The sequence below is a fragment of the Strongylocentrotus purpuratus genome, unplaced genomic scaffold (assembly GCF_000002235.5).
Source record: "Strongylocentrotus purpuratus isolate Spur 01 unplaced genomic scaffold, Spur_5.0 spur5_scaffold_8, whole genome shotgun sequence".
Classification (NCBI taxonomy): domain Eukaryota; kingdom Metazoa; phylum Echinodermata; class Echinoidea; order Camarodonta; family Strongylocentrotidae; genus Strongylocentrotus; species Strongylocentrotus purpuratus.
Genome location: NW_022145614.1, coordinates 7,418,034 through 7,432,891, shown reverse-complemented (window position 1 = coordinate 7,432,891; position 14,858 = coordinate 7,418,034). Strand labels below are relative to the sequence as shown.

The 14,858-nt window shown below is 35.1% G+C and overlaps 1 protein-coding gene across 1 annotated transcript; it reads right to left on the bottom strand.

Moving 5' to 3' along the window:
* Window positions 1-815: 815 nt before the first annotated feature.
* On the bottom strand, window positions 816-14,509 carry LOC100892512 (phosphatidylinositide phosphatase SAC1-B). Its single transcript, XM_030975865.1, has 19 exons — window positions 14,402-14,509; window positions 13,529-13,626; window positions 13,036-13,110; window positions 12,622-12,749; window positions 11,752-11,901; window positions 10,237-10,296; window positions 9,569-9,602; window positions 8,599-8,786; window positions 7,821-7,907; window positions 7,034-7,102; window positions 6,448-6,527; window positions 5,955-6,053; window positions 5,176-5,314; window positions 4,564-4,639; window positions 3,992-4,064; window positions 3,312-3,405; window positions 2,485-2,586; window positions 1,931-1,991; window positions 816-1,091 (listed from the first exon to the last, which is right to left on the bottom strand). The coding sequence occupies exons 1-19, from the start codon at window positions 14,425-14,427 to the stop codon at window positions 955-957; spliced, it is 1,776 nt and encodes a 591-aa protein (XP_030831725.1). The 5' UTR covers window positions 14,428-14,509; the 3' UTR covers window positions 816-954.
* Between the last annotated feature and the right edge of the window lie 349 nt (window positions 14,510-14,858).

Sequence of the window (14,858 nt, the reverse complement as noted above, 5' to 3'; positions counted from 1 at the left end):
TTTCCCCTCAACCACGCCCCCCTTGAGTAAAAAAAAAAAAAAGGCGATTCGCGGGGAAAAAACGGCATCTAACAACATTCCCCCCTTTCGAGTAAGAAAATTGGGAGAAAAAAATAGGGCAAAATAGGGAAGAATAGAGAAAATAAGGGGGGAATCAGGAAAATCAGGATAAAAAAGGGAAGAAAAAAAAAATCTGGTAAAAAAAAAAAAAAAAAAAAAAAAAAAAAAAAAATCTTTTTTTTTTTTTTTTTTTTTTTTTTAAATCGGGAAGAAAAAAAAAATCGGGAAAAAATCGGGAAAAATAAAAAAAATCGGGAAACCGATTTAAATCGGGTTTTTATCAGGCCTGATATTTGTATGATGTTTAGCCTCAACAAGTTTCACCATTGACACAGGTACCTCCTTCAAGTATTTAATTAATTTTACCATTGTGACTTTATGGTGCATGAACAGTGGGGAACGACTAACTTTGTTGGAATAAATGCAAGAAAATGCACATACTTAAAGTATGTTCCGAAATGAGAGACTTGTTAGATGTTTTTCAAAGGACAGTGAATTGTTTTGATGTATTATAGGCAGTTACTATTTGGTCATTAATGTTTAACCCCATGTGGTGGGGGGAGGGGAAGAGAGAGAAAGAGAGAGAGAGAGAGAGAGGGGGAAGGGGGAGAGAGGGGGGGAGAGGGGGGGAAGGGGGAGAGGGGGGGAGGGGGGGGGGGGGGGGGGGGGGGGGGGGGGGGGGGGACAAGAGAGAGCAAGTGACAAATGAAAGAGAGACAGAGGAGAAAGCAACATACGAGGAAGGGAGGAAAAAAGAGCAGCACAGGAGAAAGAGGGATGGATAGGAAAAATAATATTAAGAAAAGAGCAACAGAGGATTGTGAGAGACAGAGACAAAGAGAGCAAGAGAGAGAGAGAGACAGACAGACACAGAGAGGGGTACTAATGAGTTATTTAATCACTCTTGACTTTTGCTTGAGAGAGCTTGGGTTGATCTATAAACTCAATACCAAACACCCCCATCAAACCAACACAGATGACAGTAGCAGCTAACCAGAACAGGATGTATGCAATCTGTAAATGAAGCTCGGCTGTAAGAATAGAAAGAAAAACAGCAATTTATCAAATTAACTGTTCATAATTGTTTTCTAAGTATCATTTCAAAGATGAATTGGCAAATGAAAATACACAATTCAGCAGGGAACTTACCATAATTATCAACATTTAACAAACATACTTTATTTGGAGCCATAATTTGAAAAAATTGGAGTGTTCAAAGCAGGCCTCGCGCCTGAACAGCAGAGCATGGAATTGTCTGCTCTCCATAACATTTAATAATTGTAATTTCCAACAACATGAATACTTTACAAAAAAATCATAATAAATAGTTACTACTATTGGAAAATTAACTTGTGATATATTTCCCAAAATATGTTTTTCACAACTGTAAAGCTTGTATTTGTTTTGTAAACTAGCAACATGAAGCACTCCAAATGAATGCAAGAATGCCATAGCAGGAAAACTCAAGATCATATTAGTGTATTAATTTCTTCTCACTAGATACTGATAAATGTATATAAATGGTCAGGAAGGAGAATGCGCTCATTGAAATGTCGGACAGGTCGATAGTTGGGCTCATATGTTCCATACTCCGTTGTTTGTACAACCAAATGGAGTGAGGAGCATGTGGGCTTAGCCTGGTTTTCCTTCCTTCCTTCCTTCACACTGATGTTATATCCGTTTGCATCATTTTCAATGTGTAATACTAGAATATAAAAATATTTCTATTTTGTCTACCTTTTATTTTGATGGTTCTATGATTATAAACACAACGATATAGTTTCTCATACATATATTGCGTATTTGTACCATGTGTGACCAAATGTACTCTAATGAATTTGGATGTATAAAAAGAATTGAATTGACTTACCAGCTGGAATAAGCATGCTAATGAGAAGCATGGAGAATGCTACCATGGCGATGGCTGGTAACTGTAAACAAAATTAGATTGCTGCCATCAACATGTGCACTTGTAATTCATTTTATGGCAATGTCTCTTCGTACTAATACTTGCATATTTCCTAATGATATTTTATGATATCAAAGTAATATTGACATTAAAATTGTGCATGACCCTGCTTTTATACTAATATCTGTATGAAGTTAATTTTAGCTTTTGGAGCAAAAAAGAAGAAGTTGTAAGCCTCTTGAGTTTGACTATAAAAAATCAAATATGTTAATGAAATTCTCTGAATTCCATTTAAAAAACATATATAGCATTCATTTCTACATGTAGAGGCCAAATACTTATAGGTCGCTTTAAAACAAGAATGAATTAAAGTTTGAATTCTTTCTAACCTGGCAAAAAGCTAGATGAACATTGCTCCATTGCAAGTGTTTTCAGTTAAAAATTCCCTTCACTCTCAGTCAATATATTTAATATTCTTTCTTTGTCTTCAATAAGAATCCCTAATAATCACTCACCAGCATGAACTTGGCATCCTTGCTCTTGCGTATGGGAGACGGTCGTGTCACACCTTCACCTTCCTCTACAACATAGTTGCCTAGCAACAGGTCAGTAGAATCCTGAAAAAAAGGGAGAAGAGGATTGCTTTAAATAATTCCAAGAACTTTGGGGTTTTTTTTTTCTTCTTCTTTTGCAATATCATTAGAGCACATACGACTAATATAGTTTCCAGGAAGCATCAATGACCTGTATCTTGTGTCAGATGATACCTTAACCTGGCTCTTTAACCTTGATCTCAATCTTGATCTTGCATAGCTGGGCGCGATGGACAAAAATAAGGCATAAACATGTGACTTGAATACAAGTTTGCCATTGGCAACATTCTTGAACCTGTCATATAATATGTCATGTCACACAGCAAAGTCTTGTAAGTATGAATACTGTTCCCCCTAATATGATATTACCCAGGCTTTAGCTGAGCTGCCATGATAAGGCCCCTAAGCTTTACTTCACCTGGATGGAGAGTGGCAAATGTATGAAAACGCATGTCAATCACAAATTTCTCATGATATAAAGTTACTTTAAAAACAAATATATGAGTACCTTTTAGATTATAACAAATTTTCAGTACATAATAGTATGTCATGTATATATTTTTCTATAACATAAAATGCAAGAAACAACATTATCACTATTTAATAGCAACTTACTTGTGCTACCTTTAAGTTTGATTAGGGTTATGATAAATCTGCAGAAAATATGCTTTCGGCTCTTCTAAGCTATAAAGATGATCAAAGTAAATTTACACAGAACTAGTCAATCATATAATGTAGAAATGCTTTACCTGTCTGAAACCATCTACAAAGTTGTTCATGTAGTAACGGATCAAGGAGTTCATGCCGTCTTTGAGCAGTCCAAATTTCGTCCTCTTTCCAGTTCTTAATAAGGAAACAGTTAAAAAACAGAAGAAAACAAGATGGATACATACTAATGAATACAGTAACAAGGCTTTGAAACATGCAGCTTTTACTTAGCCAGTCATGCAACCAGATTTAAAGCCAAGAAAGCTTCCACAACTCATCCATAATAAGTCCTTCCTATCAAAATTGTCCCAAATGACAATTACAATATTTGTCCCCTACCACCGGGAAGTTTTATATTCTACTCTGACTCACTTGTCTTTCAATAAAGTCTCATTCAAATACACTAAAGATTTCTGGTAGTTCACCAAGGTATATCCATGAGGAAATTGACATCTGAATACTACAAAAAATATATTTATTCTGCAAAATGTACCAACTCGATACAATTAATATTATTTTGGCAGTACACTTGAGTAAATATTGGAATTAGCATCTTAATCTTGATAAAAGTATATTCCTTCTTGAAAACAAACCAAACTTATACAATTCCATCTTGATCAATTTGAGTGGTAATCATATGATCTAAGGGTGTTCATCCAAGGCAAAGATGACTCCAGTCCTAATAATCTCATCTAAACGCAATACTGGATGTTAAACTTACCTTGTAAAGTCTGTCTTGAGAGCTCCTGTACCGGCATATTGCTTGGAGCATGCATCTGCATTATCTGCCCAAGCTGTTTAATAGAAAGCAAACAATGGATGCATGATCATAACTTTTCAGATTACTATTTAGGTAGAACCTTCGAGACTTGTCTAATTACTCATTTAAGGACGAATTCAAACACATTGAAGTAGACTGATAATGAATTAATCAGCAGGTAGAATAAAATGTTAACTAACAAGATTCCATACAACTTGATACAAACATTTTACGGATGTAGAAAGATAAACAGCACATAAATCGTAGTGTAATGATGGAAAGTATGCCAAAGTATTTAGGCATAGATTAGTAAAACATATGGATAGAATGAAAAGGGTGCATATTTTTATCATTAGACATTCCGATATAATTCAATTCAATTCAATTCAGTTTCATATGCAGTCATAATAAAAGAATTCTGACTGTAGATGCATACATGATTTTATCCATCCCTACAAATTAAAATAACAAATCGAACAATATCCTGCATAAAAAATAAAACATATTGCATGGTGTTTGAATAAAGTACTTACTGTTCTTAAATGTTGATTCAAATGCGGCAGTATAATGATCATCCAAATTCTCACCCTGTTTCAAGATTCCCATTTGCTGAACAAAAAAGTAATGAAAAAGTGAGAGTTACACAAAACAAAGAAAAATTCAATTATTGAAATGTAATGATCAGTAATTTTATCTTTTATTCACTGACGACCAAATGGGAAAAATGTTTTATAAGAAATTTCCATCGATTTAAATCACTTTGAAAATGAGGCCAAATGTTCACACCTGAACAACTGTATCAGAAATTGATTACCTAATGTGGTATTTAAAAAAAAAAAATTTCATCTTTAACTTTATGAAATAATAAAAAGTGCAATAACAAACTTCTGGTGCATCATTAGTTCCCCTCTAAAAATTCTGCTATTGCAATTTTCAGAATACCAACCCTGCTTAATCTTAAAGTGCTCTTCTCGCCAGCCTGGTTTGATCAACATTTTTCCTAGCTGTTACCTATAATATTCTGTAAAACCTTGGTTTTATCTAAAACTGTTTAAAATATTGATCACATCTTGTAAATAATTTAGACCTGGCTAAACGCACCACCATATAATGGTCTGATTAACAGAGTTTATCAAGAGTCTTACCTGCATTTGATCTTGAAGTGCTCTCCTAGCCAGCATGCTCTGTACAACATTGGTCCTATCTAAGCAGTCCATGCAGTTTGTTCTGAACACACCAACCTGGTGTTTGAGTAGCTCATTGTTGGCATCCATCCAGAAGTACCTAAAGAACAAACAGCAAACAACATCAATGACAAATCAGTGTTCATCAATAACCCTTAGAATATATGACCACTGGGTTTCATATGGGAGGGTACTTTATCTACCACTGCAATGCTGTAGTCTCCTGACAAACCAACATCTCAGATCTCTTCAAACACTTATGAAAATAGCTAACTCAAACTCCATCGCCCAACACCCACTCTTCAAAGTAAAATCTACATCACCCACTTTCCATATCATTTGTTGGCCTTAGATCCACTTCTACAATTACCAGATTTAAATTGATGTACAAAAAAAGTATTTTTGAAGAATGATATCGTTGACTGACTAGGTACTTCTTTTTCCTTTCTTTCTATCCTATTTTTCTCTTCTTTCTATTCTTTCTTTGATACCTTCTTTATGAATGTGTGTGTATGTGATGCTTGTATTATGCAACTTTTTTTTAGTTTTTCAATTATCTTGTTCTTGTTTGTTACAGGGCCCCGATTACAAGCAGAATTCTGCTCTCTGGTCCTAACCATTATCTTGTATATTATTATTGTAATTTGTTTAATAAAAGTTGAATAAAAGATTTGAATTGTAATTGAAGTTGAGTTGATGAAAAGGAGGCCAAGACCTTGAAAATAAATTATGTAACTCACCCAAATTGCTGTTGATCTTTGGCTAGTTTGTCCATGAGTATAGAGAGTCTATCCCATCTCATCTTACGGCACTCATGGTGGAAATCAAAAGCCTCGTACCTGAAATTTTAAAAAATAAAAATAAAAATTGTGTTAACCTGATTATGTTTTCCTGACAATACAATAGCTTTTAACGATAATATTACAAAGAAAGTTGTGACCGGTGCATGAACCCAATATCCTAATGACTCTGATATCCCAAATTTGAAATATAAAAATTTCGCTCATTTTTTAACTCTTCTAAGAATGGTAATAATATTGATAAAAGTTTGATTTACATTGCACTTTTCTGAAGATACAAAGCACTGAATACTCTGATCATCCCAACATAATCTTGCAGCGATTATTTACATACAAAGTTATTTTGTTCTCATTTCGAGCACATATTTTGTTTCTTCCCTAAAAATAGAATCAAGGAAGAAAACCGTCATCTGTGAATGTAATACTTGATCACCTCATCATCTGGTTGCCTGATTCATAGACCGTCTTGGCAAACATCTTCTCCAATCTGTTCTCTGCTCCTTTGTGATCAATCTGGAAGTCGGGAGAATAAAATATCATTAAACAAAGTTAATTGGACCAACTGGAGTGAATAGGAAAAAGTGGAATGAAGAGGACCTGAGGTATTAAGCAATAATTTAGGTTAATAGGAACAAAGTGGAATTATGTTTTGACTAACAAAAAATGTTAGTGCACATGTGTATACGCCTCTGAAGAACTCATATTCAACAAATGATGAAGCACGCATTGGCGAGGTATATGGATACAACATCAAGATTTGCATTACCACTTTTAGACTTACTAACAAATTTGTCAGTCAATAGCTTTTAATTCTGATTATGATTAATAGTTTATCAAATAACAAGAATCTTAACATCCATATGTTATGAATAAAATAACACACAACTCTTGATTACTACATTTAAATTTCATCAGTTCAAACCCACACAATCAGCTTCCAAAGCTAGCTCCTTACTGCTAACACACTCAAGAGTAAATGTTATTTGCATAATTATGAGTGACTAAAGGGTAGAACTCACCAGATTAATGAGGACTTGATTACCATAGTTCACCACCTGATCATCAAAATGCCTCTTGAATGCATCCAGCTAAAATCAAGAAAGATGAGTTCATCATAATAAATATCTTCATAGCCCATGTCACTTCCTTCAAAATATTCTATTAAGATTATGTGTCATCTATTACAATGTGCTAGAGGTGTCGTGGTCGAGTGGATACGTCACCAGACTGTCGATCACAAGGTCCGCGGTTCAAATCCCACCGCGGCACTTATGTCCTTTGGCAAGACCATTGATCTACATTTGCCACACTCAACCCAGGTGATGTAAATGGGTACCTGGCAGGAATTAGTTCCTTGAAATTCTGGAGTGTTGTAATGGCAGCTAGGCTACAGCCGGGGTAATAATAAATGCGCCTCAGAATAGAATTTCTAGATAGACGGCGCTATAGAAATGCCTATTATTATTATTATGAGAGTCTATGATAATGTGTCTGCTACAAAATGTCAAAAGAGTCCGCTATACAAAAAATCACTAGACAATGCTCAATTTGTATTAATGTTACTGTGTGTGAGAAAAAAGAAATTTGCGTTTTTAAGAGGGGCTATTGTTTGAGAAAGGAGGTATGATCTAACTCATTTTGGCATCTCTTTCTCTCTCTCTCTCTCTCTCTCTCCCCCTCTCCCTCTCCCTCCCGTCTATCTTCCATACAAAAAGCACCCTTTATTCTAAACAAAAAGAGAACCCGCAACAATTTCTACTCCTTCTTTCCTTTCTCCATGATTGTGCAGTCCTAGCTGTTACTCACGTGACTCTGTGATTCACTGATATGTGGAACTGGTTTGTATTTCAGGTTCGGTCTCTGCGACCAAAATAATGGAATGGAACCTCGTGTCTGAAAAAGAATAAAAGAAATTGAACACATTATAGGAACTGTAAAGTAATATCTGCAAATGATTGAACATCGTATATAAATGTACCAAAACATAATAGTGTCAAGGCAGACAATTTAACTTGTCTAATTTGTTTTACCTTAGAAGAATTATTGAATCTTTACAATTGGAATTGGACAAGTGACTTTCCTCCACTGATAAAGTATAAACTGTGACAAAGTATGATTTAACAAATTCTCTCATTTTTATACCCACCCCAAGACTGAATGTTACCCTTAATCGGGAAAATATAATAAACACACATTTAGCAGCATCTCAGTGAAAATATTGAGCAATACCAGTGGAGGTCATGACAATTCTCTCACCACAATGCAATACAGTTACATGAGCACACTACATTTCAAATTGTTTATAAAATTAATGATAAAACAAACACTTTAATAAGTACCAATAATTTTCATTCCTCATAGGCTTTAAAGGCCATCTGTACTAGTTTGGCTAGGAGGGATTAGGGGTCACTGACAGGTGATCTCATAAACTCAGCTCTCAATTAACATAAGAAAAAGAGTATCATGGGGGACCAATGGTCACCAATTAGGCATTGTTTTCTATATAGAGGGAGCAAGTAGCTACAAGTAGTACAGTGGGCCTTTAACATATGAAAGGAAATTCCTACAGCTCATTTATGCTTACCTGGACAAATGAAGCCCTGCTGCCGTTGAATTGCACAATCTGTTCTGTCTCTACAAAGTTAGCCGCTTGTCCCTGCTCATCCAATCCTCTCATGTAGAACCGCGTCCCTGCTCTCAGGCAGCTTCGTCTTGAGATGAGGATGTAGTCAAACCTCTTGGTGTTGAGGATGCCTATCCGTATCGAGATGACTGGATGCGGCAACCAAGGAGTTAAGGAGTTCAACTTTGGGTCAACATACTTTAAGGCTATTTGCCATTTTGTGTTGACCTTTCAGCTCATTGTCATAATCTGTTTCATGTAATTGTTTTGTATTGTTTTTCTAATGTTTATACAGTGAAACCTGTCTATAAAGACCACCTAAGGGGACAAGAAAAGTGGTCTTTATGTACAGGTTCCTTTAGTAAATGTTTCAATGAGAAACCGTATTCAAGGAAAACAAAAAATGTGGTCTTTGAAGACAGGTGGTCACTAAGCAGGTTTCATTTTTTGTTGACACTTCAATACTGAGAGAATTGCTTTGTATTGTCTTTGTATTGCTTTTCTATTGTTTCTATATTTTATGTATGTTGCTTTTATTTAGAATTTAAAAAAAAGACAGAACTGAACAGAACTATGTATCAAAAGAGAGCCCTGTGTAGTGCTCCGGGGAGACAGGATCAGCAGTCTTTATAGACAGGTGGTCTTTAAGGACAGGTTTGGTTAATACACCTTCTTAAAAGAAACAAAGTTCAAGGAAAACAAAAAATATGGTCATTGTGGACAGGTTTTGAATACCACATGTAAAGCAAACAGGGTTTGTGGTAGCAAGACAATTAAGCTAACAAAACTTCAGTATTCTGCCTGGCAGATTAATAATAACCCTTGCAGTAGACCATTAAATTTAAGTGGTCTTGTCTTAGTTATCAAGTTGTATGTGGATTGTGTTAGTCATTCATTGTTTCAACCAGTTGAGATGATTATCAAAGGATACAGCCTACCATGACAGGAAGAATGAACTTGCCCAGCTAAAATATAAAAACAAAAATATGAAGTAAATTACACAATACTTGCAATTTAGAATAGAATACAAAAACACAAATGCTTCTCAAAAGTTTAGGTTAAAGCTTAAACAAGTGTTATCTCACTAGCTAGGAAATTCCTAGAGAAATTTTCAACCCCAAAAGATTTAGGATCGGTCTCTGAATGCAATCTAATTTTGACCACAGACGATGATAAAAATCACACAATATCTAATCAAACCATTTTTTGCTTATATCTGCAGAAGAGATGCAAATGGACCAAAGAAGAGCTAGGGGGTAGATTTACAATGAAAGGAAGTACTAATTATACTTGAAAAGCAAGGAGTGGTCTAAATCGTACAAAATGGGTTATAAACTTGTAACCCAAAAGACTTATATTTAGTTAATCTTCTCCTTTTCCCGGCATCCATGTGACTCCCTACAAACCATTCTGTTGTTTTGTATTCACTGTTTACTTGATTTTGTCTTCGCCTAATAAATGATAATGATAATAATAATAACAGCACCAACAACAACAATATTAATAACACTAATAATAAAACAATATGTACATTAATTCAATCACAACATTCAAGCAGAACAAGATGAGAAGATCCACTAAACTTTGTACTAAACCTACCTCAGGTTGTGCTGTGAACTCTCTAAGCATGTGGCCATTCCAAACATACCTCTGATCAGCCTAGAAAACAAACAAAAATTACTTGATAACACACACATCTAAATGAAATATACACAAAAATGCCTTGCTACATATCTGAAATCATTATTGAAACATCATCTTTATATTGTGATTTAACCCTTACTGTACTGGGGGGGGGGGGCCTGGGAGGCCCCCCCCCTCAACATTTTCAGAGATCGCGCCGCAACCGCTTGGAATTTTGAATTGTCGTTTCATGACTTTTTTCCCTCAAGTCTCGCACATTTTGATACCATTTTCGTCAAAATTGGATATACGTGTAAGGTGTTACATAACAATTAGTATGCGCATGTCATCAAAAAAGTGCTATAATTGCATATATTCATGTACAAGCAGAAATTTGAAGATATGAATTGATATCAAATTGCTTTTATATGTTTCTCAGAGTAACTTGATGTATTCCAGAACAAAAGAATACATTAGAAATAAAACAATAGATATAATAAGAAATAAAAAACAATATAATACATAAGAAAATAAATAGTTGAAAATCGCATCAAATTTGCATAAATTATCGTTATTAATTACATCAAATAACTATTTTGTGTTAGAAAAGAAGTTTCATATGAATAATGAGTTTCAACATTCAAAAAGTGGAGTCTGACAATTCTTGTAATGATTCTAGTTCCCTAAATATAGTTCCAGATTTGATATTCATGAATGCGTAATTTGCGTATTCATAATTTATGCAAATTAACCTATGCATTTTCAAATATCATAAAAATAATGAAACCTCATGAATTTGAGATGAAGGAAACATTTATTCAATACATTTTCAAGATTCTTCACAAGTCTACGGACAAATATGCAGAGTTTTCTGTAAAATGCATAAAATTAGCATTTTGCATAATTAATTAGGCTATAATGAGAAAAATTTGCATATTAGGAAAAAACTAATTATACCATCTTGTTCCTTACGTAAATATCTACAAATATGCAAATTTTCGTGTTCATCGGACATTCGACGGCCGAGATCATAGGGGGGGGGGCCTCCCAGGCCCCCCCCCCCCCCCCCCCCCAGTCAGAGGGTGCTCAAAATAGCCCAGTACAGTAAGGGTTAATTGGCCAGTGATTTAATTGAATGAATATACATGGGCCTCAACAGAAATCTATAGCATTAATAACATATAGCATTAATAACATATATCAATTAGTATGCCATTTGAAGATAACCCTTGCAATCAAATTAGATTGAATTCCACTCTAAAATATGATTTAAGGTAAATTTACCCTCTTGATGTGACATTGTTGCAATTCTATTATCATTCAATCAACATGACATTAGTTTAGCATCAAATGTTCAACGTGGACTTTAATTATCTTGCCATAAATGGAAAAACAGATAATTCCTCTTACATCATGATATTTGATTCTTTAAATTAAAATAACCAAATCATGACTCATGAGTAACTCTTACTTGATATGTGACATACTCACCCTCTCAAATAGAGGCATCTGTAAGAACTCTGGACTGGTGTTATATAACCTTTGTAGTGAATGCGTGAGGTCAAAGGTCGTTGAGAAATAGTAAGTGTTGTTCTCCAAAGCATATTGAACCATGGATTCATACACCTTGTTGTCTTCTTTCTGTTAAAAGAACAAATGCAAAATAAGTTAAAGGCCATCTGTACTAGTTCAGCCAGAAGTGATTAGACCACCCAGCGAGGTCACTGTCAGGTGGGTATCTCTTCAACTCAGCTCTCAATTAACATAAGAAAAAGAGGATCATGGGGACCAAGAGGCACCGATTGGGGAAGTTTTCTACATAGAGGAAGCAAGTAGCTACAAGTAGTACAGTGGGGCTTTAAGTTGAAACTGATCATTTTAGCATGATTCGCAGATCATAGATGAGAGTTCACGGTCCTAGCAGGGACAAAAAGAGCATGATAAAATATAGCATATCTGCCAATTTAGTTTATAAACGCATTTCCCATTGGATAGCCAACAAGAAGTGGGGTGTCTCCTCAACAGATATTCACAAGGACGATAAAAAGCCATCACTTGCATGGAAAATTTCTGGACATTTTCTTGAAAATGACTGGAGCATGCAGATCGAACAGTCAAGGAGCATTTAAGCTTATAGAGCTTAGGTTTATTTCTGGGACTCATCAGCTCTTTTGTCGGCTTTTATTTCTTTGAAATACTATACATAGTGTAACTATTGAGTAAACCTTACAGGCATTAGATACACACAATCATTAGTTCCAGTTTTCAATTCGCACTAGGCACCATGTAATCAGGTTTTTTTTTACTAGTGTATTACAAGGAAACTTTCCACTTCTTAGTCTTTCATTGAGCAGTCTTTACCTGTTCCTCAGTGAGATGCAGATCAGTTCTTTTGTAGGGTATAGTCTCAGTTCCAGCCACCTTCCAGATGAGTTGGCCATTGATCTCTCCTACCTTTGTTTTCTTGGTTATTACCACCAGATATGACCCTACAGAAAAAAGGGATGATTGCATTGTAAATAGCATTAAGAGTATTGATACTTTGATGGACTATTTGAATAATAATATGCAGACCTGACTCATTTTATTCAATAAAATGTCACCTAGCTTTGGACGAAAGCTTAACAACTTTCATGACAAAGATTTTCACATGAATAAAAGATGAACCTGTAAATATTCTTAAATGGTTCTAAATTGAATCTGGGAAAGTAATTGAAAAGAAGTGGAATAGATATTAAATAGGGGGGGGGAGCTGAAAGTAATCGGATTACTTACCTCTCAGCAGTTTGATAATGCCCATAATACCACATATGGGCTTACTTGCTCCTGGTGGAATGCCAAGGCCATTTTCTAAAAAAGACAAAAACAAAGACAATGATCAATATACAGTTTATTTTGCCATAAATTGTGCCATTGTGCCGGTCTTATAAAAAGCTATGATTAATTGCAACTTAATTGCGATTGAAAACTGTAAACACGCATCAATCACAACTCTTTATAAGACGGGGCCCAGTTGTGAGTTGGCACTAGGAAACCTTTCTAGTACCCTATACTATTTTTATCCTCTTAATACAATTTGCCTTCTTGTTCTCACAAATCACATTAACTGCCAAAGATATAAAAGTATTTGGTAGGATGAATTCTTATCTCAATAAACTGTCATATTTTGCGAATGTACTATTATCAGGAACAATGATGCACACTGAAGGATGTTGGACAATGGAAGAATGAAAATTAATAAGTCATCACATCAGAGGTTTACTGTCACCTTCAAGAATGATCTCCTGGCTGAGTCTATCGATGACGAGAACCTCCTTCGTTCCAGGATCCCTTGCTTCGATGTAGAATTTATCATCCTGGGTATGTCTGTGCGCAAATGAGGGTAGGAGAGAGAGTTGTAGAAAGATGAAGATAGAAAAACACTCCAATAACAATAACAACATGACAGGTAAAAGCCCTTAAATATTCTGTAGGCACTAACGGACCATATAGTTACTGAGTTTTTGTTGGTCAATTTTGTTTAGATGAATATGTAGCTTGCAAGCGAAAGGGACACGGCAGAGGAAAACTATTAGTGGCTTCTACAGTTTGTGAATCGGCTGGAAATTACAGGACTGATTTATTACGGTCATGATTTACTGTAACAAATTTGGAGCGTCATATTTAAAATTGTTTCAACAATAATTTGTATTTTTCTCCCATTTGTTTTGCTGATATAGGAAAACAAAGCAGCTCTTAGCTTCGCAAGGATTGATAAAAGATTTTTGATTAAAAAATTATTAAAAAAAAAAAAATATCGGTGAGTTGAATTGATTGTATTTTACTGCTGTTTAGATCTAGGTGTCATCAATTGTCACTAAAGTGCCGATTTTCGAACAGTGGTGATTGAAAATTTTGAGAATCAATAGATGGTGTCTTAGACGTAACATTTTTGCTAGATCTAGACTAGACCAAAGTATTCATAATGCTCCTACGAGTGCATATTTAAGGTAGCATACACCGATTTCATCTCGTGGGACTACAATGACAAAAGGTTTCAACAAATTAGTATCATAAACATTCAAATGTTCACCGAATAGTTGATTATCATTAAAAACAATATCTAAAACAATCAGTTCAATAAAAATACGTCATAACTTACAAGAGGAGAGTTTCATAAACCGCCATTCTGCCTGGTTACAGTCTTTCTGACTAACTCCCGTTCTAGAAAAGTGTACACGGCGCCGGTCAACCTTTGAACTCTGCTCGCTCTCGATGATCTCATCTCATCGCTCGATCGTTAAAAAAAGAAGAGCCGCCCAATTGCACTACGAATTTCATGCTTCATTTTTTTCAAAGAAGAATAGATATGAAAATGATTAATGTATTGCAGATTTTAGATGGAGAATAGAAAACACTTTTAGAAATTCAATCCGAGAAAATAAACTGGAAAAATGAAAAAAAATTTGCAATGCGAATAAGAAGGAAGAATTAGGCACTGCAATAACCCATATAATTATATGGACCACGCCCAATAAGCAGACATCCCAGCCACGCCCCTGAAGTTTACCAAATCTGTTTGGAGTCAGAACACAGAACTTTAACACAGAGTTTACATT

Excerpts from the sequence above, each read along its gene's own strand:
- LOC100892512 (XM_030975865.1), bottom strand. The coding sequence starts at position 14,427 with ATGGCGGTTTATGAAACTCTCCTCTT. Across the intron at positions 13,627-14,401 it reads GTTTATGAAACTCTCCTCTT|ACATACCCAGGATGATAAAT; the intron begins GTAAGTTATGAC and ends ATTTGCGCACAG. Across the intron at positions 13,111-13,528 it reads CCAGGAGATCATTCTTGAAG|AAAATGGCCTTGGCATTCCA; the intron begins GTGACAGTAAAC and ends TGTCTTTTTTAG.